Here is a 27,316-nt window from a genome sequence, read left to right as displayed (position 1 = left end):
AGCTGTAAATTACTTAAACTGTATTATGGCATTTCGGTTGGTGTGGTTTAGTGCAGGTAATAGAATTTGTGCTGAAAATGCTCAGCTTCAGGAATTTTTCTAGCAGCCTAAGAGACTAAGAAACAATTTAGTACTTTATCCTCTGCTTTACCCTTTTTAGATTCTATTAATAGAAAAGCTCCATGGTCACAATCTAAGTGTTTTTCTGAACTGGTGAACTCAATCCAGTTTACAGGAGTCAGTAAATTTCTGCTAACAATAGTGCCTTTTTTCTCAAATAGGTAAGACCTTCATGCTTTCAAGAGCCGGTTGGATGTGGATCTCCTCTGTTATTAACAGACAAGAAAACTGAAGAGGCTGATGAACTTTTACAAGGACCCATTTGTAATACAGCCTTCAGTAGGCTTTATTCTCCCAATCCTAAAATGAGCACAGACAGAATAACAGAAAGTGTTATCTGCCTTTTCCTTTCAAGAAAGGTGCATGCCTCATCTGCAGACACCTTAGAATATTGTACATTTTTTCCTATGGTGAAAGTCCCTATTCAATATAGGATCTTCTAGGGTGTTTTAATTATTTTAGTTTCATCTTTGTAGCTGAACAGTTTGGCTACTAGCTAAATAATACAGGCACATCAAGACTCACTGAGGAATGCTGCCTATCATCACTAAACACAGCAGCATCTCACAGAATACAAAATAAATAGCAGATGTCACTAAGCCACCACTGTGATCCCATCTGTAAATACTATAGGTCAAAGTCTTCCAAGTTGCAGCTGTGCAACCACTTCTATTTGAATAAAGATTCACTGCTATAACAGAATAATTTTCCTCATGTTATCTAATGTACATATACAGCAGCTTTTATCACAGGAGTAAAATAAAATGTGGAGGGCTTGATGGGTGTAGGGGGGCTGGCATTCAGCAGAATTCTCCAGAGTTCCGTTTTGGGAGATGTGCTGCAAATTTACTGATACAGGATGCCCCAGTGTTCAACAAGGACTATGTAACTTACATTCACAGCAGTAGCTTAAGCTAAGAATATTGGCACTGTGTCCACAGCAATTTTGGGTGAACTCAGAAACATACACAGGGGATATAATAGCTTGAGCTGTAACTCTTCCTTTTTCCATTGTTTCTATTATGTGGTTTAGGGAACATCTTTTCAACATTCTTCACATGCTCCCCTTCCCACCATCCCCAGAAAGGGGGGTGACATTTAGTCCTCCAACCATGAAGTTGTGGAACAAATCCCACACAGTGCTAGTGTAGGAAAATTCCATCTTCTGAGAGCAACCATGAAGCTCTGAATGCCAAGATGACGTTATGGCATGCGAGCTGGCATCAAGTTCATCCTAAAGTTCAACTCCATGGTTTTTTTCACCTCACCACAATATAAGATTTTCCTGGTGGTTGCTCAAATTGAGTGACACAATTACCTACCTAACAAATCCTCTACTCCATCCCATTGTTCCCCCTGAGGGAGGACTACATGGCCAGTAGAGCTTTATCCTCAGATTATCTAAAGCAAAAAGGAGAGATTGAAGAATTTCAATTTCCTCTGGACGAAGAGGTGGAGAAATTCTCAGTTGTTCCTGCCAGATAGCCCCAGGCTTCTGCTGCCTCTAGGCCAAAACAGCTTGACAGAGGCACTTAGCTTGGAAGTCCCCGAGAGGTCAGGATGTTTCTCAGCTCTTCTTTCCAACTAATTCACGTCTCCTCCACATCCCATAAGCAGGATTTCAACAGCTCCCTCCACCAAGCTAAACTAGACCAACCAACATAGCTGAACAGCATCCTTGACACTGCTGCTGCCATACAGGGGTACACAAACCACCTCACAATAGCACTTCCAGGAGTTTCACAGGAGTTCACAGCCTCACACTTGAGAAAGGTTTACCTCAGACACATACACAGAGATCTTTGCCCTGAAGATGTAGATGTGAACAGGACAGGGCATGGAGGTGGCTACAATGGTTCTGCAGAGGAAGCTGCCCCCCTTTGAAACCTCACTGCATGTGATGCCTTCCCTTTAGATAGCACAAAGCAAGAAGGGCTCAGGGTGTAGCCACATGCTCAAATAGCTACTCAATGCTTGTACAATAAAGGCAGCAAAGAAGGGACTAAGGCCACCAAAACTGACATTCTCCCTGGGGAGACTGCTGCACTCTAAAGGGCCTGAAAGACGCTGATGGCATCATGAGAAGAAAGAGTTTAATTCTCAGACAGGATATCAATCTATATTTTCAAGGCTTCTGCAAGATAGAAATATTATGCTTTCCTGAACCTCCGAATTCCCTTGAGCCAATGAGTTAAACTGTTTCCTGAATTAGTCTGCTAGTGCTGTACAACAGATCATAGGCAGCAGCTATAGAAGGCATACAAAGTACAGGAGGAACAGGAGACTACTCCTATTCAGAACTGCAGTATCCAGGTTGCTTCCAGCTCTGAAGAGCAGAGGGAGGGCATATGCTCCTTTCCTAGTAGACAAAGAATTATTTTAAAGTCATCTTGAGAAGAGCTACCACCTTAAGAACAGCATTCATTGAGTATGGTCTCTCCACTAGACTGTTTCTAGCCTGAACAATTAGTTCAACCAGAACATATCAAATATTGCCTTTTATTTAGGTAACAGGCACTACCCACTGACGTTAGCACCAAAAGAAGCTGTTCCCAGATATAAGCTGCCAGTCATGGAGAAATAACCCATTGAAAGCCTACCTGAGAAATCCCAGTCTATTCTGTCATCAGCAGCACTGTGCAAAACCACAGCTGACAGCCAATACCCCATACAGTATTTAGGCAAACATGCATTGATAGACTATCCCCTTTCTTACACCACAGCTCTAGCAACAGCTCAGATCCCTTACAGGCTGATATATGAGGCTCCCTGGCACCACCAGCTATGAAACAGCCAGGGAGAAGGTTAGTGAGTTGCACAGCTGCAGCAGATCTCCATGAAATGGAACTGGTGCACCTGGGAAATAGGTTTTCTTCCTTCATTCCCCCACTAAATCCATATCGTTACTCCATTTGATCTTCTACACAAAAGTGTGTATTGATAAAAAGGTATAACTCTAACTACGTTATGTTAAAAAGGCTATTGCAATGAGGTGACAAAATCTGCGTTACTTAAAGAGAATCTCAATGAGGAACTGGATGGATCATTCAAGGTTAATACATTTATTGTGAAGGCAGACAGGACTCACTGATGCAATTTTGTCCCCAATTATATTCTTAACAAGTAGTTCCTGTATAAAACCTTTATTCATTTCATGAGTTAATGCCTATCCCTAAGAAAGACATAAAAGGAGGTCAAACAAGCCTTCTGCACCCAAAAAAAATCAGCAATGAAAATTTCCAAGACAACTGTAAGATTTCTTCCTATCATTTTATTCATTCAAGTTGATCAGAGATTAACTATGAATGGAAAATCTCCCACAAATCTTGAGACTGAGTTTGATTTAGTGTCCACCCTTATGGCCAGATATGCCAATAACACAAATTACTTTGCAAATGCTTTTAATGCAAAGGTTTCTCCTAAAATCCAGAAAAAAAATACTGATATGGTGAAGTAAGAATGCAAAAGTAAAAATATGCTCTGTTAGAGCAAGAAATGAGGAATGGATACTTGTTTCTTTTTTTCTTTCTTCAGGGAGGAGAAAGTGTCTTTCAGAGTTTTGTTGCTGTGTCAGAAAAGCTGATGCTGGCAAGCACCTTTTGTTTCCTAACTGCAAATACAAGGCATGAAATTTGATCTTTCATCGACATGAGATCAGTTCTTGTGGTCCCACAGCTATTTCTGACCAGACCTTGCAAGATGATAGAAACTGATTTCACTAAGGCATTTCTGGGCTGAACATTTGAAGGCAAGTCACATGTCTGTTAGATACCTGCAACTTGCTTATTCAGTTTAGTCTTCTGAAATTTGAAAACACTGAAAACTGTATCTGATGATCACAAGCATAGCCATCTATGGCATCCCTGCACTGCCTGGTGGAGAACTGTATTGCCACATTAGTGTTGATGTAGGTGAGTATGTTTACTCAGTGTTGCATGGCTCTGAAAGCCATAGCAACTTAGGCACTGTGCCATGGTCACACAGTTATGCTGAGCTATGTGGTCTCATACAACTCAGAAGTGTTTGCACAATACTTAGCTGTGCAGTGGAAAAACAATTACAGAGCACCTGTCCTGCATCCTTCACCTGTACACATGTACACAGGCATGCACGTAGACAGACTTGGACATGTCCCCTCTGCAGCTTCTGTCTCCGGCATCCTACCCATGCTTCCACAAGGTTTACTTGCACTTCTCAGTTTATATGGCGTAGAAAGCAGGGAAAGCAATGTGGAAAGCAATTTAGTAATTTCCTGTTATAGCTTGCGCCAGCTCACACCCAAGGAGATTGTGGATGGGGGAACTTATATCTGCATGCTGGCTATCATGTCAGACATATTAACATGAGTGGTCAACAGTCTCGTAAATGTTGTCTTGCAAAAAATATTCAACATGATGTGGGAACCTATAAAGACTAGTGCTCCCTAGACATACTGGGTTATTAGCTGTAAGACTGCTGGACTCACACTGCTTCAACAGTCTCTCTGAGACAGTACTCTATACAGATGGTTGCATTTTTCTACATTTTTCCTTCAGTCTGGTCTCTGTTTTCATGACTTAGGGGATGATCAGATCCTCAGGTTCAGTGTTGTGCTAGCTTCTTGTTTGCAATTCTCCTTCTGCAAGGGAAAAGTCTTCACTCGTGAATGAAAGCAACTTCAGAATAACATATGTGATCAAATCAGAGGTTTATTTTCTCTACTGCCTTGTATTTTATAGCAATTTAAAGCTATAAAATCTGTATTATACAAAGTACAGTGCTACACAATGCCAATGAGAATGCAGAGGTGGTTTACTGGGGTTCTTACACTGCTACTAACCAACAGTTTCTGTCCTGTAAAACTTGAAACAGCTTGGCCTTTGCTTGCTTTAAATTTGTTTCTGTCACCTTTCCTAAATCAAAAATCTGTTTGATAGGATTTTTCCTTGGAAGAATTACTTTGCAGATTATACAGCTATTTTTTAGGGTGCATTCTGTATTGTAGCACTTAAACATGATGTTGGATCTCCATGTACAGCTCCTGAGAGCATGCCCTTCATAAAGGTTTGGCTGTCTGGACTCAGAGTCAACGGAGAGCCTGCACAACTGTGGGCAGCCCCTTTCCCCTGTTGTCCCTGGGGAGAAGCTCCCAGGCAGTGCTGGAGAGGGGACAACCCACCTGGGGCTTGTCCCTGTCAGTGGGAGCTGCTTTTCAGCTAAATGCTTGCTGCTTGGGCTCTGCCTGATCCACTGCTCCTGTCACATTGCAGCTTCACCACGGGCTCTGATCATCCAGATGCAGACCTCAAACTATAGGTGACTTTCCACCTTGACATCAGCCCATCCCCAGGGAGGTGCCCAGTGCCCCAGGTTGGGGCTGCCCCAGGCCCCCACGGCTGCCCTGCTCCTGGCTGGAGGAGTGGGACCGGCTCTGGCTGCCCATGGGGAGCCCCTTCTTCTCCCACTCCCTGGTCCTCACAGCGCCTGACACTCTAATGTAGACTGCTTGCCTTTTATATACATTTTTCACCATACTAAGAGGGTCTTGGCAGTTGTAGTGGTTCAAGTAGAAAGGAATTGGTCCCCTGAGAGGGATGTGTAATGATTTGCTTTGGACTGAGGAAGAGGAATTCATTTTTAATTGAATAATACGAGAAAAAAGCCTTACATGTGCTAATTCATTGGATTCAACTGTATTTAGACTAGGTTATAGGGATGTTTTGACATCCCTAATTTGGTAATTAGAGAAGACAGTTGCAAGATTGGACTATTTCGACACTAAAGATTTTGATATGGGGAAGGTCACGGTGACACTAAGATCATGCAAGTAATATAAATGTAAAGAAACTGTGATTACCCAATGAGTCAAGCAACTTGAAAAGTAATTTTCTACATAACACCAAAGGTATCTTCAAAAAAACGTAAATGAAATAGCTTGGGATTTTTCAAAGGCAGGTTTAAAGAATCGATCTTTGGAGACATCCCCAAACCACATTTTTAAACCTCTGCAGATGATCTTATCTGCCATGCAAAGAAGACTGTGAGTATGAAACTCACAGTGAATGAAAATAAAATAAATGCTTTCATTTTATAAGAGTTTGTCTTTGATTAGTTATATAAGGTTATTACTTTTTTTTTCCTTGTTTCTGCAGGGGCAAATCTTAAGCTGTCTGTGAATATTTTGGTATGCCTGGTCAGAAACAAAGTTAGCAAAAGTAACAATCACCAACTTGAACTGTCTTATCACGGTCTCTTGTGATGCTAAATAATGATTCAAAATTCAAGTGTCAATTTTGCCCATACTTCAGATGTACCTGAGAGGTTTTCCTGTATTGACACAATAATTAAACAGTATTTATCACGCCTTCCAATGTTTCATGAATAGAGTCTGGTTTTATAGGCTATTTCAAGGCTGAAAAATATTCTGTAAAATCTGCAAAATCCTTGGACACTTTTGCCACTCTGTATTGAAGTTACGGATTTATGAACAGAGGGCTTGATAAACTAGTTTTTAAATGAGCCACGTCTTTCATATGTGCCAAATCTTTTCTCAGAAATGTATATTCTCATATTAAAAATGATAAAGAAACTCTCAAAAGGAGAAAGGGTAATTGCAAAAAAAGGCAGCACTGCGTACTGCTATATTGTCTTCAACACTGAAATAAGATGGCATGATCGATATCAAGGAGCTAAGCCAGAGAAGTTGAATGGTTTGCAAATTTTGCAGAACACCTTTCAGGTTAGAAAAGGTTCACAGAAGTGGACTCAGTTCATGAAACGTTTAAAACTGTATTAGCTCCTGTTTAGCTGATATCCTGTTACTGATACACTACAAAATCACACACATAACTATAGTAACCTGTAGCTGCATCCATGTTACACTACACATTAAATACTACACCTGTTTGAAGTTCCTTACAATTAAAAACCCCTTCTACTTAAAAAATGCTAGATTTCCTGCACTTTTACCTTCTGCCAGCAATTTTAGGAAACAAAACTCCTTTGCATTACTACACATTTCTACCGTACAATATAACGACTACTTCTCCATCTCTTTAAGAACATCAGCACTATAAACCCAGAATTTCAATAAAATCCACAAAGTTTATAGAAAACTTTCAAGCAGAAGAGCTGTTTTTTAAGAAATGTTCTCTTTAAAAATGCAACATTTCATAGGCAAATTGCCCTTTAAAACAACTTATAAAAGATTTGCCTGAATTTCCCCCTTCCTTCCCTTTTTATGCCAATATCAGTTTTAATCACTTGTAGCTTTGCTTACATAATTCTTATCATGAAAGAAAACATTTAGCCATTCAGCTAATCAGATTGGCTAGCAGATGTTTCACTTGTTTTGTTATTGATAACAATTATTTTTAAATCTTAGATAATGAAAAGCCATCTATGTGTAAAAGAAGGAAATCAGTTTAAAAAAAAAAAAAAACAAAAACAAACAAGGAGTCAGTACATGCATGTGCAAGACTTCGGCAAGAGGGAAGCATTTTTTCTAGACTGCCTGGAGCTAGATGGCTATCTTGTATATGATATTGATTAAAACATTCTTCTCTTGTGCTTTTCTTTTTTGATCTTTCGAATATATATGTACCCCTGTCTTTAGATATATGTGACTCTTCTCTATCTTTTCAACTCATCTTATGGCCGATATCTTTTTTGGCCTTTCACAAATGTAGGTGAGGGAACCATCCTTTTCATCAACTCACGTTTCCACTGGCTCCTAAAGAACTAGGCTTTACAGAGACGATGGTAAATAAACAGGAACAACTGGTCAACTGTAACTGTGCCTCACGTGTGAGCTTGTTCTTAGACTCAGCCATCAATCAGAAATGCAGCAGTGATTTACCACTCATCTAGAAATAAAGCAGAAATATTTGCCCAAGTTTTTTTGAACCAAATCTGTCTCCTCTGGTTCTGAGAGGCATTGTAGGCACACTGTCACCAATTTGGCTATTACCAGAGCTTCAGGACTAGCTCTGAAGTCCTAATACACACTTTCTAGGAAGAAGGGGTCCACAGACAAATGTCCAAATGACCTACTATGTACAGTGGAACTGCGCTTCTCTAACAGACAGATCCGCCACCCTCCAGAGGGTAAGGGAAGTGTCCATAATGAAGCTGAGTGCCACTGATAAATTATCCCTAGGGTAACAAAGTACTGGGTATGTATTTTATTAGGTGATGAGCAGAAGAAGGATAACATCTGGATTCACAGTCCATCAGGCTAAGTCTGCCAAATGTTCGATTCAAGTTACAGTGTATTTGAACAACACCATAACAGTTAAATGGATTCCCATGGCACAGATCCTAATGCAATTTGGAAAATGAAATAGCAATAGTGCAATTGTGTTCACCTTTGACATGAAAAGCGTGATGGAGAAAAAAGTATATCTGAGAGGCAGCATATAGTCAACAGCTGTTTGATAAAGCGAAACAGCGAGCAGCAAAGATCTCTGGGCTAGAAAAAGCTTAAAACCTTGATCAATGTGCTGCAACAACAATGCACGTGACCCATACACTGAAAGACCAATCCTTTATTTCATAGACCATTCACAGCTTCAAGTCAATGGACATGACAGAGTACTGGCCACATTAACTGAAATCACAGCATTAACTAGTTTAATGCATCATACAGTTACTAAGACAGAGGCTGGCTGTTGAAAGTACAAGCTCCCACTTTGCATGCTTTCATATGCAATCTACATATGAGTTTTAACACAATGCGCAACCACTTCTGGACAACAAGGCAGATTCTCAGCTAAGGTAGCAGCAGGTAAGTAGCAGGAACCTCACCTTATGTATTGTGATCAAGTTTGGGCACAATTCCAGGCCATGGGGGGACAGCAGTACCAATGGAGAGGTGTGGGCTTGGAAAACAAAGTGTATTGGGAAAGGCACACTGAATGGGCTTGACTATATAATGCTGTCAGAATGAATAACAGGCATCTTAGCACTCCCAGTTCCATGAGCTTTTCTTAATGATTGTGTTGATGAACGATGACCTTACATGGCCTTATCTCTAATTTAACAGTTGTATGTGCAGATAATTGATTTGACTTTGATGCAATATGAAACCTTTAGAGATTGCCTTATAGTTTGCTTCTAAAAAAAGAACTTTATAAAAACGAGCATTTTATTTATAGCCAGTTTTATTTTGGAAAAAAAAAAAAAGAAAAAGAGAAAATACTGAGACTCGAGCTTATTTCTTCCCACATTTTTCACATGATTGACCCCGTTCTGTTGACCTTGATCACTGTCTTTTCCAGGTTCTGTTCACTTCTATTTCACCTGAACTAGTGCCTCTACCACTTTCAGGTATCTTTCAGCCAATCTTTGGCTTCCAGAACAGTTGCTGGAGCCTTCATACAGCATGTCATTTAATAACGGCTGTGTCTCAGAAGAGATTCCCCCCGTGCTGCCAAGATCAAAACCATGATTTTCACAAAAAAAAACAAAACAAAAAAACAACAACAAAAAACAAAAACAAAAACCAAAACAAAACAAAACAAAAAAACACCTGGACCAGCAGTCTTGTAATGTTTTTGATGGATGTGGGATTTAGTTCCAACTTATCAATCTTCTATCAAGAAAGTGACTGTATTTGGTCTGCAGAGTGAAAGGTAGACAGGATTTTAACAAGTTTTATTTCACAAATTAGTGTCTATTTCAGCGGAACTTTAAGTTCTGTAGTCACATGTATTTGCCAACAACATGTAAGAAGCACAAATACCATTACAAGATTGACTCAAGAAAGCAAATACCACTCGGTAGCAACAGAGAGCGGGGAGAGGTGATTTTGTGTCATTCCTCTGTACAGTATATGCCCAATGGTACCCTTCTACCTGTATGTACAAAAAACTGACATGTTTCTGTTTTATTTGAGGGGCAGGTGTGTGAACAGTCCCACTACCCACACAACTACAGACCAACAGAGATTTTATCACATCTCTGAGGCTTCATATCCAAACATGCTCATTGACAGTATCAGTTTCAGGTACTTCAATCATCTCCAAGCTCCTCCACACACTCCTGCCCTTATAGGGGAGACCCATAGTCAAGTTTATGCTCCTTCATTCCTTTCAGGAGAGCAAATAAAGTTTCCACAGTCTAAAGGACACTCACACATCCAACTTTGCCTTGCTCAAACTCTCACTGGACTCAGGAGGATGTAGTGAAGAAGGCTGGACGGCACCCATTATAAAGAGTGTGGAATATTTTAATTGCCATGTTACAAACCCTGTGACACCCATGTACAGCTGCACCTGCAGCTCCTCTATCCTTGACATGCATGACATGATCAGAGACCTCCAAACTTAATTCTGTTGAGTGCCTGATCCAGGCATTTCTGCTCTCCAAGTCACATGAGATTGTACAAAAGCAAACTGATATTCCAGGGGGCCAAGCCAGAAGCTGCAGTTGTGATTCCCTTCTTTATCAGGAAGGACTGCGGCATGGCAGGCAGAATAATTTCTGATCTCTCAAAACAGTGTGCTAGGGGGGAAAACTGTTTCACTTCCCCTCACCCACACTTCTCCACTTTTTGAACTGCCTTGCAGACACCTGGCACACATCCCACCACTTTTTAAACAATGCAGGACACAGAATGTGTGCATATGACATATGCAACCCTTAGGCCATTTTACAGTCACAAAGAACTGATACGAAATTAAGTAATCAACTCCGATTATACTTTGTTAATAAATTCTAAATGTCACTTCACTAAACAGTAGTGTTCTAGCAAAACCAGAAATGTTAAAAAAATAATCACAAAGTTTTAAAAGGTGTTGACCTGTATTCAAACTAGAAACACCAGGTATGGGAAATAGAAAGCATCTATTTCTGCCTCTCTCAGACACACGCACACCTGTTTTGCTGCTGCTGACAGCAGATAGCTGCGGGGTTCTTCCTGAGAGACATCCTGCATACCACAAAATAGCTGTAGAGTATGAACTGTGACCCCCTTCAGTTTTGATAGACTTGTCATTTCTCTTAAGCTTTTCCATCCATCATGCACACTCTTTCTAATGTTTAACTCATTTATATGAAGATCCCTCGAGGGAATTTCATTGCATCTCTGACACTACTTTAACTGCTGTCAGGTGGAAATAGAGAGTTTTTACATGTGATTAGTCTTATTTGTAACCACCTAATTTCATTGAACACTTCTGGTTCTTTTTTACTTGTGTTAAATGAGTGTGATTTCCTGACATGGTTGTAAAATGAATCTCACTTCAGAGTTTCTTCACCCCCAGGTGCGCGGAGAAGACTCAAGATAGCAGTTTTAAAGAAATAATTTACTTTTGTGTCAAGGAGCGAAACTGTGTACCTTTTTGATTGTTCCTGTCATAATAAGCAATTCAAGCAGTAAAAGCTCTCTCTATTCTCTCATCATCTAGGATGATAGTCAAGAGAACTACTAAAATAAAACCAGCTATTGCCTGAAGCAGTTCCTGAAGTGGATGTGATCTGAGATTTGAAGGGAGATGGTGTTCTTTTCAGTCTTTAGATAACACAAATTTATTAACTACCAAACACAACTGCCCTGCAGCATTTCCAACACAGTCAAAACCTAACAACCAACCTAATGAAAACTAACACTAAACTCCAATAATCATCCCCTTTCTTAAAAAACACACACAAACAAAAAAATTTCAGATCAAAGTGGTCAGATCAAATTGAATAAACTTCGGGAAAAAAAGTCTAAAATTCTGGTTATTAACCCCAAGGGAAATTTAGGCTTTTATGAGGGTTTTCCAGTCATCATTGGAAAACAAGAGGAAGAAAAGTATTGCATGAGAATGTATATAGTCCACCCCTGCATACACATATATGACTGACATGGGTAGTCTTAAAATAGCAATAGAGATAGCAATCTAGGTAATTTATTACAGCTGATGGATAACATTTTGAAGCCCCAGGTAGACTATAGGAGAAGATCTGTGCTCCTTGATAATGCTTGACACCTCTTTGAGGTTGTCAAGAGAGTCTTTGAACCAGGTTTCACAGAGGGTTCTTGGTGTTGCTGCTATAGAAAAAGAGAGTACATTCAAGAGGTGGTGAATGTAGCAGCAAGAACAGCTCTCAGCTCTTTGGCCTGCATCCACAGGATGGAAGTGTCTTACATGCAGCCCCATCTTCTTTTCTCCCTCAAGAAAAGGTAGGGAAGGGCAGTGGTTAGAGAAGCTTCTAGCTCCATGCTGAGCTACATGAAAAAATAGGAAGAGACATCCAAGAGGCATCCCTTTATTCTTTGCAGGAAAGACCAGGCTGCATTGGTTCAGGGCTTTTTTTTCTTTAGGGGAGAAAGTTTCCTTTTGAAAGGAAACACATACCACAGTCTGAGAACCCCAGCTTTAGGGCAATGATAAGGTTGAAACACTAAGCTCTCACAAGTCAGGAAATACCAAGCAGATGACACTGGCCCTCTGCACTATGCAGAACCCTTTGGCCAGCAGCAGGACAAGACCAGGGAATAGACCCTTTTGCTCATCTCTTCCTGTAGTGCTCCAATTGCTCCAATTCTTTACAAAGGTAGACTAGGTTAAAAAAAAAAAAAAAAAAAAAAAAAAAAAAAAAGAAAGAAAAACCCAGGAAAGTCTATACAAAGTAGCCAGCTTGGATACTATGCAGAGGATGTAAAGAACAAGACAGTGTCCACAACTGCCTGATTAACTCCACTATTAGTATACCATTATTTGCATTCAGCCTCATCTGTAAGCAGGTGTCATTCAAGATTTATTTATTATTGAACTTGATAATGATGGTAGACCAAGAGGGCCAATCAAGAATGAGACCCTTTTGCCCAAAACATGGTACGAACCCAAAGAGCTTAAAGTCTATAAAGCAAGGCATATAAACACTGGGGAAGAAGATGTACTACAGAGAGATCAACTGTGTGGGGAAGAAGAAGGTTGGAGCAAAACCTGCAGAGGCCAGAGACAGTTCAGTCAAAACTATGAGTCACAAAGGATGTCACCTTCGAGCTCCTCTCGGCTTGCTCCTACCAGCAGGGTTTCTGCTAGCTCTTTTCCTTGGTTTTACCTCAATACTACATGTATTGTGAATCTGTGGTTACCTTACCAGTTACTCTATCAGATCAGCAGTGCTGTGTCTACTGTGCTTCTGTGGGTTTGTCACAAGTCACCCAGATGCATAAATGAATCACTATCAGCCATTTCATCTTGGTGTCAGATCTGGCTTTGCCATCTAGTAGGAAATACTCTGACTGTCTCATTGTCTTGCATCTCTCCTGGTCTTGCATCTAATGAACTTAAACACTGATGCTTAAGAAGAGCAGCACTATATACCCTTTTCGCACTGAAGAAAATTACTGCACTAGGTGCAGACAAATAGATATCTGAGCTCTGCTTTTTTCCACTTTTCCTTCAGAAAGAAATCATTTATCAGTGCATGAATATTGCCTTGTAATTTTATTGCAAACTAATGGAAGTCCATCACCAAGCAATGACAGAACTTTTGCTCTGGGAGTCATTCAGCACCTGGAAAGGGGAAACTTAAACAGAAGAGCAATTTACCAAATGAACAGTTCTTTCAAAAAATCTTTCCCTTTCTCTCAGAAATGTAATTTATGGAACCTTTCAAGGAGGAAACAAGATGGAAAGATAAAACCTCCTGTTCAAAGTTCAGATTTGCAACTAAATCCACTTAGGCAGAAATCCATCAAAAATCTGACACGCTTGAAAACTGCCTTCCCAAGAGGTTGCAGTCTGAAACATAATCCCATTAAATACATTGTGGAAAGTAAGTTGTCCACTTTGTTTTGTCTTGCCCACCAGAATTCATGTAATAAATGCTGCAAAATGAAACAGTATGGATACATGCAACAAAATGAACAGGCCATACACTTTCTGCAGGCTGAACCCCTCCTAGTGTCCCAGAGTAAAGAGCAGCTCATATGTTAGGCCATATTTTCCATCTTGTCCACACCAGCCTGCTCTGAGCTCTCACGACTGCAAACAGTTAATGAATGTCAGGGCAAGCCATGTCATTAAAGACACTTTCTTTTTACAAAACTATTCTACCTTTCAACAGTTTCTGTTGAGATTTTTTTTCCATTTGAGATTTTTCCCATTTGAGGTCCTATCTGATGGGCGACTGCGTGGCAAGTTCTGAAAAATGAAGGTCCTCAGTTTTTCCCCTCCTCTCCTCCAGACTTGCACGGCGGGGTAGAGAAACAAGGGATTCTCCTACTTTCAGCCCTTCCACAGGGGACAGAGCAGGCCGTGCTGCTCTTGCACTCCCTCCCGTGGTGGATCCCTAAAGTGTCACAGAAGCAGCCAGGTGACCTCCCTGCCCCCGAGGATGCTGCACAAGTGATGCCACCGAGCTGTATTTGCAACGGAATGGACAGGAGGAGAAATAGAGGAAGACCTGTATAGACTTCCCTCTCTGCTTTTTGTCTCTGAAGTCTTTGATGGCTGCCTCCCAAAAGTAAGCCATCCTACAGACCAGAGATAACTTACTAAACAAATCAATGTATGGTCAAGTCAAAGCCTTCTTTAGTTTCTTTGTTTCCAGTCTTTTTAATTTCTGTACCCACTTGTGGGGACAAAGGTATCTTTAGAATACACACTATCCTCCACTACAACGTAGCATACCTGGGACCAGGTTTCATTTATTTGACTTCATTTATCTGATAAAAATTTTTACTTTAAAAAGTTACATTTGCTACAGTGATTTTTCACTCTAACAGGCACATCAGTCCCCATGTTGGATACTCTCTGGCCTTGAGCAGTGCTATACAGCACTATTGGCATAAAAAGGTGGCACACAGTGACCACAGTACTTGACAAATATAACCTTACAGAGCCTGGGTCAGCTTCACCAGCAGCCCTTTGGCTGCACTAAATGGCATCAATGTGGATGCTGAAGTGAACAAGAACTGATTAAAATACTGTAATTAAATGCATTAAATAATTCTTCACCTATGCAGATGAACATGAGGACAAATACATTAACTGGGGCTACTGAACCAGAGCCAGTTCGGAAGCCATGCTCAACATGTCCTTACAATATCTGCCTCTGATAATAACTCTCCTTTTAAGACCATTAGGTTCCCCTCACAGTCCCAAATAGGAATCCAGTGTGTTTGGTTGTCTATAGAAAGTCAGGATGAAGGCAAGCACACTGCAGCCATCATGGGACACACATTATCAGCCTCACTGAGAAGAGATTTTCACGTTTTAGTATCACTGCCTTTCTGATATGCTGCCAATGCCATATTTCCACCTTGTATTCTCAAAAAAAGGGTCCCAGACTCTAAGCTCTACCATTAGGAGAAAGATGCCACTGTAAAGAGCAGCACCTAGCAAACAAAAATGCTTGGGAATCAGTTCTCTAGATTTCATGATCTAGATCCCAGGCAGATCACACCCTTGGTGCTCTATGATACTTTAGGACACGGTCTGGTTTAACAGCATTTCTGTTCACAGAGTCATGTTATGGTTAAAACATGGTTAAATAGTTTGTGTGTCCACCAAAATGTCACCCTCCCTTCTCCCCCTCCTTCAAAGTAGTAATGAGACTCAATGGCAGACTTTTACTCAGACTAAACTCCACAACTCCTCCGCTTTACTCCAGATAAGAGCAAGAGAAAGATAATGAAACTGAGTCATTGCCTTCCCTCCCTGACATCCATGCATGTCTGCAATCTTCAGGTCTTCTCTGTACATGGATTGTAGTGAGTACACCCTGATTACCATTTAAATGATTCTTTATCTGACATTACTTTCATTTTAAAAAATGTACAGACCTCTCCTGAGCATTTACACTGCTTATTCACTGACAGGATCCTGCTTTAATACTGAACAAAGGTCAGAATGTTGATAAATTGGTAAATATGGTAAATCTAGCCTGAACAAAAGACTGTGAGCACTTTATGGCAGCATTTGTATCCTAAAAATCTGTAAAATACAGCACCCAGCCATGGCATAAATAAAGAAAGAGCATTCCAGAGCAATGGAATTTTTCTTCATTTTCATGTAAGTACTCTTTAGGTGCTCTAGGACAGTGAGTCAAAGATTTATAGCTTATGTATGACAGCTAATTTGTATACAGTTTAAAAACTAACACTTACAAGACAGGAAAGTATACTATGACATCCTCAGAACAAATTTAAGTAACACAAAAGAAAAAAAAATCTTCACTCAGTGGCTCAGATGACAGACAAGCAGACTAAAGTAAATGAAGAAAAAAAGCTAGGTTTGGGATAGGTGTGAGGTAAACATTCTTGAGCGAGTTTTCTAGCAGCACACTGAACAAGCCAGGGAGAGAGTTGGAAAGGATCACCTTCAGGAAATGTTTTCTCTTTCCGTCCCAACAAGAATTCTAGGATGTATTCTCTATTAGCCTGGATTTTCAGCAGCTGATGAAATACTTAGCAGTCCTTTTTAAAAGCTAATAAATTAGAAAGGGGGAAAAAAATCACTGAAGGGCAGTTACTAACTCATCAAGGCAATTTCTTCTGCAAGAACTGGCTAAAACTTCAGTCTGGGGACAGACTCCACACCAATTTACTTCACAGGTTCTGTGGTAAGTTGTGACACTACCTTAACTTTGCCTGTTTGAAGACCATTCATAATTTGGAAAACTAATGTTAAGAAACCCTCTGATACTAAGTGTCACTGCACCAATCTAAATGCCAGTCCATATGCTTCTGGGTAGTTTTCACCTGCCTGTAACCAAAGTTTGTATCCTTGTATCCCATGCACACCATTGCACTACACCAATGGCTGTAATTCAGACTAATTCCCTGTGTAGATGGGACAACTAGGCAGATCCAAAAAATGCAGAAAAAATGCCGTTATTTATGCTATACCTGCTGTTCTCTGCTCATTTCTTTGCTTATGGGCAATTTTTTGCTACATTGTGTTATCCCTCCTTTTCCTTTGGCATAAATTATTCTGTGTGACATCAGCATATTGTAAACTGTAAGTTTTTTCCTGAAGTATTTCCTCTTCTCAGGGTCACAGCTAGTGTTGCACTGGGAAGTGTTTTATCTACCACTGTAGATAAGTATGAAGGCAGTGATTATCAATTAATAACCAGAAGTGGATAGAGCAATGTCAACAGCAGCATATCGCATGAGACTACACGGGGCCACTGAGACCAAAATGATTGGCATCACCAGAATTTTGTTGTAGCAGATAGTAGAGGGGCAGAGAAGGGGAGGGTAGTATTCACACAGTCAAAAACTATTTTGATTACATTATTTCTGAAGAAAGCAAGAAAGCATTCCAACTTTTCACTGTGATATTACCTTCACCATGAATCTTTCATCTGAACTTTTTAAAAATCTACCTCAAAATACAATATTGAATCAACCAGAAAATTAAGAAGCATTTGGGCTTTGATCCTAAAGAAAACACAAAATGTTTGGAAATCCCTGAGTTCTTTGCAAAATGTAACCTCCATTCGCTCTGCAGCTTCCTCAAAAGCATATGAATTTGTTCAGATAAAAAATGCCACTCCTGAACCAAACCTTTATTTGACAATCAAAAATAGGTCTTTGATCTCAACTCTTTCTTACTCCGTTTCTAATTTTCAGGCGCTTTGGCACTTCCTGGTCTCGGGCCTGACAGGAAGTACCAAAATACGTGAAAATGGCTGTGCCTGCGGTGAGGCTGGTCTGGCTGAAGAAATGGAAACACTAGCAAAGTCCTGGGTGAGCCAGATCTTGAAAAGATTCGTAGCCCGACTTCCAAACCAACAAGGTTCAGATACGTTTTGGATAGCAGCTAAACCTTTTGAGGCTTCTCAAAATGAACCAAACCTTGAGTTTTGCCAGCTGTCAAGGAATACACATGGCTGTTCCTCGAGGTATTCAGTGGGCAATAGGGGATGGATGAAAGCATCACAATTGGCCAAAATATGCATGATCGACTTCTTTTTGTTTCCTCTGTCCTGCTCTTCCCACCCCACCCACATTCACTTGTACTCTTCACTTCTAGTTTTAAAAGCTTATGGGTGTGCAGTCAACCTGCCATCTCCATTACATCTTTCCCATTATAAAGTAGAGTTTATGTTGGCTGCATGCAGAAAAATTACTTCTAACCCCTGATCAAAAGTTTTGCTGACTCTTTTAATAATAACTCTCACAGGTTTTGGTTTTGCTTCTTTAGTGAGAAGCGTCTTGAGAATTTATTGCAAGGAAGCATTGTTGAAAGTGTTTTATTTTCAGAGCTGATGTACCCTTGGTTGTACCAACGCCCATTTGCAGTAACAATGCTGTTAGGATCTGGAGCCACTTACAGTTTTATTTATGGTCTTGGTTTTTCAGTCACAATTAGAGTAACTTTTCCAAATGTTTGGGTTTGCAGACGCCATCCAAATGGGTCCTTAACTTGGAAAGCTTTGATTGTGTTTAGCTTCCCTTTACTGAACTACCTTAGTGGTCCATCTTATATTGGTGAGTGTTGTGGAAGCTATCCAGCGCATTAAATGCTATTGAATACTCACAAAGCATGTGCCAAGGGAGAAAAAGAAAACAATTGTTCCCTGAAATATTCAGCCTCTGACGAAAGGAACTTTTAACAGGCAGAGGTGTTCATTTCAAGAAGCGATTTCAAGCAAACTTTCTTCCTTTGTAAGTTCTAAGGTCAATATTGTATTGAGAAGGACACATGGTTCAGCAAGGCTTTGAAAGAATAAAATTAAATAGTTTGTGGTATGTTATAAGTCATCAAGATTTTAAAATAAGAAACACTTGTGTCCTATTGTTTGTACAAGTACATGCACACACATAACACGGCAACTGAGATAAAAGCTAAGTTGATGGTTCCAAAAATACAGCATAAACAGTGCCAGAGTAAGCGTGGTGGCAAGTGAAGTGATCATAAGCTCACTTATTCGAAGAACAAAATTAGCTTTCTTCAAAACATCGTGTTTCAAAACAAAAGTACCTATATCCTCAAGGTATGACTATTCCCCTAATACAATATGCCAATACAGCTCAGCTCTCATCAGTTTCATACATCCAGAAAGAATGGGTGCATCTCACAGAGCAGAATAAAAACACATTGAAAAAACGTTCCAACAATGTGTTACAAGAACTGCAGACTATTACCTGCCTTTCCATAAACAAGGTAAAAGGACAAGGCTACTTAAGATATTCTCTGGAATGTTAGAATGTTTTACTTTGGTATTTGACCAAGGGGAGGAAAAACCAGGAGCAGCCAAATTGCCTACAGTCCTTCCAGATGTCACGGTTTCTTATGAGACAGCTCTCAGCCTATCTTCCCAGAATGAAAACCATTGTTCTGTTGCCAATATTTGTTTATTTGAAATAACAATAAATATAATACTAAATAATGCTTTCCTCCCCCATGCATCCCTGTGGCTCAGTTAGCAATTCAGAACTGGAATATTATGTTTCCTCTCACTTTGTCTATTATTGCAACATGCTCCTACTCAGGAGACAAGAGTCTAGGAGCAACTTTAGCAAAGTGTATTTTTTGATGACAAGAAGCCAAGATTGGTACAAACTCAGAGTAGCTTTGGGCTATCTCTAACCCAGTGACCCCACAAGAACTTTGAAACTCTTGAACCCTGGTGCACATTCTGGCTCCTCAGTAAAGATTCAGGTGTGCATCAGCCCACCGCTCATGTTCCTCCTCTACCCTGGCACACAGACAGGAGTTCAAATGATTTCACAGTTTGGGCAGGGTGACACTTTACAATACTCGTACACTCACTTTAGATACAGCCATGGGGACCAGCAGACCGGACTCTAGGCTGCCTGATGCATCGCAGCTACCTGCTGACTACTCTGATGCACCTGCCTGCCAGAAATTGTCCTGATTGCTATTATCAAGGTTATAGGAAGTCATATGCTCATCAGTCCCTGCAGACCTGCAGTCACCTAAGACTGTCAGGCAATCAGAAATCTCTTGGGGGTGTTATTTGTGTGAAAACTGTAATTTCTTGCTACTGGACTATGCACAGCTTCCAATATCTGAAAATCACATAGTCACTTGAATGTGAGTGGTTGTTGTCGGTATTTCTGCCCAAGGGAAATGCAAAAATATTATTCCTAATTAAATGGGGATGCAGCTCTGTAAACTACTGAAAGTCATCCCTGAAAGTAATACTTGCTCTGCTTCTGGAGCTAGCGAGGACATAAAGCTAAAACAGTCCAGAAAACTGTTTAGACAGATGAAAAACATAAAGACAGACGGTGCTACTCTCCTTGCTGCCTGGCCATCATTCAGTTTGTCGCTTAGAACCCAGAACAGTTTAACACCCAGATAAGTTAAAAACCTCTGATCCATGTAGTTGCCTTTTGGAAAATGACCTTAACTTTAGACTTGCTTTTGATAGAGGGAACTTTAATTTTACTATCATGTCATTATAAGGTTCATCTTATGGCAGATTTACCACTGTGGTTAAGGAGACTGTGCCCCTGATATTACCACCACCTGGCAAGCTACATATACCCATGACAGTTTGATACCATCAGGGGTGTTCACACCCTGCCCATCATCATCCTGCAGTTTTAATGAAACTCAGGTCCGCAGTGAAACATGCTGTCCCCGTGGCGTCTGGTTATTTATGAAAATATCAGTCTTCCTTTGTTTTTCTTTCAACCACAAATAAAAATAAAATCTTCATCTCATGTGTAGAAAAGAATTGTAGTTCTCTGTCATCACACACTGGCACAGCAGGTGAAAAAAGTCATACATTTTCTTGGTCTTTCTACAAAGCCTGGGTTTGGTTTTCCTTATAACTATGCAGATACTATTCATCAATATTTGAGAAAGGTACATGCGGGAAGGGATTATACAGTCGGTGAGCTATAAGCAAAATGACTATAGGAGTAAAGAATTATTTAGTGCTGTGGTATTTGTTGCTGTAATAGCATTGCTTTTGTGTTGTTGTTGTTTAAATAGGGAAGTACACAAATAGTAGAAATAAACCTGCCTCATTCATAGTTTAGTCTTGTGGGAAGATGTAAAGCGCGCGCGCGCGCGCGCGTGTGTGTGTGTGTGTGTGTGTTCATTGCCCACTTCATGGAAGGATTTCTAATGTAGCCTAGTATTCATATGGTCTGGCCATCTCTCTAAGAAGAGCACACTCAACAGAAAAACTACCATGGGCTCACTACTTACAGTCCTCTACTAACAAGGCTAGCTACCCCTACTGAAATATGCAAGTTTAATTCAGTCCAAAAGCTTACAGTCTCAAAAACTATTACCTTTTTGGTAGCAGAGGGTGGGGATTCCACCAGGATAGAGTTTTCTGGTCATGGTTCATAAAGATGCACACTACTATAAGGTACAGAAACAAACAATACACACTCTGGATTGGTGGAAGAGGGAACAGAGGTACTTTAGACATCTCTCAGCTAACAGTGTAGTCAAACACATCTGCACAAGTCTATGACATTTAATTTTTAAAGAGTTTGCCCAAGTGCCCTTGGCCAGATTTTTCTTCCCTTTCATGAGGCAGGCAACCACTCACTGAATGACAGTTATGTTCAGCAGTGATTTATATACATCTGTTAAAAGGCTTTGGCATCACTGGAATCATGTATCATTTAAAGATGATGTAACAGTCACAAACACTCTTATTTTACATTTGGACAAATTAAGTTTTGGTAGCATTTCCAGTTTACTTCCATAACAATATTTAGAACTTTTTAGCATACAGAAGAAATAATATAACACGTAATCTCTTCTAAATTCTGTTTACACATTTCTGAAAGTGAACTTGGAATTAAATTGTAATGTTAACCTGTTAACTATAACAGTATATATCACATGACAGTCTAAGGGTGCTTCAGTTGGGGTTCTTAAAAAGTAAAAGATGAAAATTACTTGACTCTATTTGCCCCACACTTTCAAATGCCACAAATTATAAAATTCATGGATCAAACTCATTCCTTTAAGGTTTTCAATTAGCAGCTTCTAATCTACAAATCATTTCAGAAAAAAAAAAAAAAAAAAAAAAAAAAAACCACTAGACAAGAAAGCAAAACTTCTTCTGAAGAATTTCAGGTATGAACAGCTCAGCCATCCCCCACTGCCGTTTCTCCTTGAGCTGTCCCTATCCCCCCTTAGTCAAAAATAAAATAAGAAAAAAATAAATAAAAAGGAAGGAAAAAAACCAACTCAGTATTTTACAGAAAATTTCTGAAAGACTGAGACAAAAATAGGGTCTATTTCACTTTGCAACTGCCTGTAAGTTTAGCATAATAAACTCTAAAGGGCACAGCCCTCACCAAAACACTTAAAAACAGCTTGAAAGGGGTACTCGCTGCCCGTTATGTTTACTCAAGCACTTGTTTAAAAACACATTTAAGGAAAATGTTTTTATTTCTACAGATTGCATTAATTATAGCTTTGCAAACACTGCAAGCTGTACAAGACGACTGAACTGAGCTATTAGCTGCAAACCTCAGGTCTTGGCTAGAGAAGTGGTTATGGCTTATTTAGCAAGCCTAATGAATTGGCTCACCCATCCCTACGCAGCACAGTTCCACGTTTAGCATCCTGGAGCCTGGAATAGCCCAAAGAGGCTTGTTTCACGTCGCTTTATAATTAAAGTAAAATCGGTCAGCCCAAGACGGACCAAAAGCAGACCTCACTGCAGCATTATTCCTCTTGGGGAAAATGAAAGCATTAACGCGGACGTTAGCGCTGGCTCGAAGCTCTGCGGAGACCCGCAGTAAACTGCCACTTCGCTGCCACGGGCCGTGCTCTCCCCCGGAGAAACGCGACGGGGCGGCGGTGCCGGCGGCTCCCAGCGCCCCGCGCCGCCGAACAGCCGCGGGAAGGCTCCGCACCCCGGCCCGGGGCTCCATCCTCCCTCCGCCCGCGGCGGGGAGCAGCCCCCCGCCCGCAGCCCGCCCGGGGGGCCCGCGTCAGCCCGCTCAGGTGCGCCCCGGGGGAGCGACCCGCCGGGCCCCCGGCGCCCATCGCCCGGCAGCGGGGCGGCCTTACCGTCAGGGCGGAGAGCTTCTGGGCCGGCACGGCGGGGAGCAGCTCCGGCAGCAGCAGCAGCAGCGGCACCCACATCCTGAGCGGCGGCGGCGGGCACGCAGCGGCTCCGGGAAGCGGAGGAGGGGGACTCTCCTTGGGATGTCGCTCCCCCCTCCGACGCCTGCTTTGGCTCCTTTTCAATCGCTCCCGCTGGGAGGTCCCAGCTTAGGTCCTCTGCTTACTTTCTCCCCACCCCACTCCTTGAAATCTGGGGACGGGAGTATAGCAGAGAGGCAGCAGTTTCTCCCTCGCTCCGCGTCCCTCCCTCCTCCCGGAGCGTCAGCCCCGGCTCGGAGATGCTCCACAGCGTCTCCTCTCCTGTCTTCTCCCAGCGCCCTCCCGCCGCGCAAGCACTGCCGGGGGGGGTCCGCCGGACCCCGCCGCCTCCCCCGGGGGGCCGCCCCTCCCTCCGCCTCGGACGGGCTGCTGCCTAGCCTTGGGGGTCGCTTTCTTTCCCCTCCAGCCTCGTCTCCCCCGGGGCGGGGGGAAGCGGGAGAAAAAGTTTGGGACGAGAAGGGAGGACCCTCCGCACCACCCCTCTGGTGTCCGCGCTGGCGGGGGGCCGCGAGAAGGCTCTGCCGCGGCTGCGGAGGCTGGCGGTGAGCGACCTCACCGAGCCGCTCTTCCCCTTTTCCTCTTATCCTTCCCCCTCCCCAGCCCGGCCTCCGCTTTCTCCTCCCAGACCCACAGATCCTCGCCGATTAACCCTCCCCGGTGCTCCCGGGGGGGACGCCGGCTTGCTCCCCCCGCCAGGCTCATTTCCCCCCCGCCTCCTGCTGAATCAACATGTACAAATACCAGCAGCTGCTGGCGGAGGGGCTGAGAGGCGCCCCGACCCCCGGACCCGGTGCACCCCGCCGCTCTCCCGGTGCACCCCAACACCCTCCCGGTGCACCCCGCCTCTCTCCTGGTGCTCCCCGACCCCCTCCCGGTGCACCCCGCCGCTCTCCCGGTGCGCCCCGAGCACCCCGCCGCCCGCCGGGCACCGCAAGGGCCGGGGAGCGAGGGCCGCGGCAGCAGGATTTGTGGCGGGGGCACAAGCGAGCAGGAGCGGGGCAGGGGCCGGGAGCCGGGCGTCGCGGGGGGCTGCCGGGCCCTCGGGCACGGCGGGGAGCGGGCACTGCGGGCCCCGCGGAGACGCAGGTCGGTACCTCGCCTGCCGCGAATGCCGGGTGAATCCGTCCTGCCGGCAGTTCTGCACTTTTCTCGCTTATCTTTTCGGAGCCAAATAGAGGTATTTTGATATTTCCTTACTGTGAACCGCCAGAGGATCTCTTTCCCCCGGCTGCCTGACAGAATCCATTTTACTGCAGTTCTGTCAGTGGAGGAGCCCCCCCTGCTCTCCAGGGAGAGCCGCAGCTCGCTGCCAGCCTGCAGAGACCCCCACGATTCCATGGGTTTACCGGGGAGTCTGAAGCGATCAGGGCTTGCTTTATTCTTAGGGTGTGCGCATTTGCAGGAGAGGACCCGGGCGTAAAAGGGCTTTAGGGAGGCTGCGAAGTGGCACACTCCCAGCACACAAGTGACAGTTTCCCCAAGCGTCCAGCTCCGAGCTTGCAAAGCTCGTCACACCCTGGCAGTCACACACGGCCTCAGCCAGGGCTCGGGATGGAGCCTGCTCTCCCGAGCAGTAGCTGCACGCACGGTGAACCAAGGTGGAGGGAAGTAGATATTAACTACAGACGGACTCGCGTGCCCTACTTAAGACACCTACAGCTGACTTTTCCAGATCCTACAGTGTTCAGGGCATGCAGCCAACAAACTAGTCACAGCTTCTCCATGTCTCAACTGAGCAACCAGAGACACAAGAATTTGGAAAGCCCCCTTTTCAAAAAGTATGGTTTTAAACAACTCTCTTATCGACACAAAAGTATGTGCACGCATGTGTGCATGAGTGGCCTGTAATATCTTCTGGGTTTTTTAAATGGGAAAAAGAAAAGAAAGCTAACATATGGCATTGCCCAGGTCAGAGCATGTCTGAGACCCTTCACTGCACCACACAGACCTCCATCAGTCTCAAACTAGCAGCATCTCACAGACAGAGCAGATTGCCATTTGCTGCAGTAGGCAGTGCAGGATATTTTGTCAGCATGGGTTTCGCAGCCTTTTCCTCTCAGCTGTGAGGTGGTGAAACTGTTGATGTCTCTGTCAGAGCCATAAGGAGCTTTTTTTTGTGCGACCATGACTCCGGACTTTTTCATGCCTCAAAGTTTTTCTCCACATGTACCTAGTCTCGTTTTCCCCTCATCAAACCTCTCATTCCCATTGCCTTGTCCATGCAGTCAGTCTCACCTCTCTCATCTCCACCAGTCCGTCCCAGTCTGTCCCCCAGTTTGGGTCAGGGTCTCCTTCATCACCAAGCAGCCCTTCAGCCCCATGCCTGCTTTCCCTTCTGCCACACTCTTTGCAGCTTGCTAGCCCCACAGCCCCTTCGCCTTCAGCTCAGTGTCCTCTTGTGTGCTGCCGGCGTGTAGCTGGGCAAGGGCAATTCACAGCAGACAGACCTTTCAGGAACTACTAAATGGCACAGCAGTTTGGATTTGACATTACAGGAAAAAAAAATCCATGCTCAGAATAGATGAGAAATTTGTCAAATAAAAGCAAGCTTCAGGTTTTTGAGGGTTTATAACTTAGTCAAATTTGGGTGGATTTCACAGAGTTGGCAATAGCCTAAAAGTGAAAACTCTGCAAAAAGGGAAGTCTAGAATACAGAAACTGGTGGCATTATGGTTTTAAAATAAAGATGGCTTGCCAAAATAGGCACTATTATTTTGTCTACTGTCATTTTCCCAGCTTTTTTTTCTCCAAAGAGACTTGAGTATGCTACTTAAAATTTCTTCTTCCCTTTCTTTGCCCCCCATCCCAGAAGATAATTCAACCTAAAGTATTTTTAAAGGAAAATGTTGAGACCAAGTGATAAAAAACTGGCAAGATTTAAGCAACTGAAAATAGTGTTTTATAATGTAACAGAGAGTGATTTTGATAGGCAGAGCTTCCAGTCACCACCATGGTGGCAAGAAACCTACTTGCCTCCAAGAACTTCCAGTCTGATTAGATAAGGGTTATAAAAAGGGAAAGAAATGGTTTTCCTTGTTATCCTGGGGAAGGACTATGAGAGAGAGTCACATCAGTATTTCTCACTGGTGTTGATCCCCATTTAAAAAGGAGACAGATTTCCAGACAGACTCATGAGTCCATTCACAATACATTGTGAGTGTCCCCTCTGCATAGATGCCACTGAAGGAAAATTTTGTTTTACATTACTTGCTGTGGTTTGTCAGTGGTGGGTTTATCCTGAGGCCAGCCCTCAACTCCCACAGTCAGACATACTCTGGGTCATCTGTCAGGGTCAATTTTGACCTAGCTGCCACCTCACACCAGAACCACGTCCAGACTTCATTTGTGCTACATTAGGAATTGTACCCAAGTTTCCTGAGGTCCTACACTTCTGCTGTTGTAACAAGACCTATGTTTTCTCCTCTTCCCCAAGTCTTTTTAGAACTTTTGTAGAGAGCAACTCACGTTGCTTAGATGAGTGAGCCTCATGGAGCAGTCCTGTATAGTTCAACAGCAGTGGATCCAAGTATACAGGAAATACTCAGCAGAATTTAAGAGCATGAATGCTTTCTTTTCATGCTTTTATTTAGGTTAGAAAAAGTTAAAAGGAATTATCTCTGCTGTAGAATTGTGCAGGCTGCTTTAAATCCTGTGCACGGTTGACCATCCTGCATTAAATTCAACAGGATTGCTCCAGTGTGGGTCTTGGAAATTCTAACTGTGAGAAAGGAAGAATTATCTGACCCTTAACTATCAAGGCTACAGAAAGTAAATCCTCTTAGGTTTCAGTGCAGTACTGTAACAGCAGGGATGGACCACTAGATCCAAGCCGTGTTACTTGGCTGGGGTATGTAAGTGTTCAGGAGTCTGCTTCTCATAGCAGGATCAGGTGTTGTTTGACAGAGAATAATGCAATTCTTAGAAAGATACTCTTTTTCTCCTAGGGATTCCTGGCATCTTCCTTCAAAGATTACTGAGCAGACCCTGTGCTCTCACCTGCTTTTCAAGTCTGCTGTTTCTCAAGCAGCAAACGCATTCTGCAACCTCACTTGAGGTATGACAAACCCTTGATTAGTTTTTAAAGTTTGGAAAAATAATAGGAAATAATATTAAAAGTCAAGCAAGCAGTTCTTATAATACTTAGAGAATAT

At 42.5% G+C, this 27,316-nt stretch overlaps 1 protein-coding gene across 2 annotated transcripts in view; it reads right to left on the bottom strand.

Annotated features, from left to right (window-relative positions):
• SMOC2 (SPARC related modular calcium binding 2) overlaps positions 1-23,357 on the bottom strand; it is a 149,140-nt gene extending 125,783 nt beyond the window's left edge. For both annotated transcript variants that reach the window (XM_074864808.1, XM_074864809.1), the window contains exon 1: positions 23,070-23,357. In XM_074864808.1, coding sequence (XP_074720909.1) covers positions 23,070-23,144 — 75 coding nt within the window. In that variant the 5' untranslated portion in view covers positions 23,145-23,357. The remainder of the gene's footprint in view (positions 1-23,069) is intronic.
• Positions 23,358-27,316: the final 3,959 nt, after the last annotated feature.

The sequence above is a fragment of the Strix uralensis genome, chromosome 3 (assembly GCF_047716275.1).
Source record: "Strix uralensis isolate ZFMK-TIS-50842 chromosome 3, bStrUra1, whole genome shotgun sequence".
NCBI classification, from domain to species: domain Eukaryota; kingdom Metazoa; phylum Chordata; class Aves; order Strigiformes; family Strigidae; genus Strix; species Strix uralensis.
Note: the sequence above shows the minus strand (reverse complement) of the source record. Positions and strands in the feature narration are given on the sequence as shown.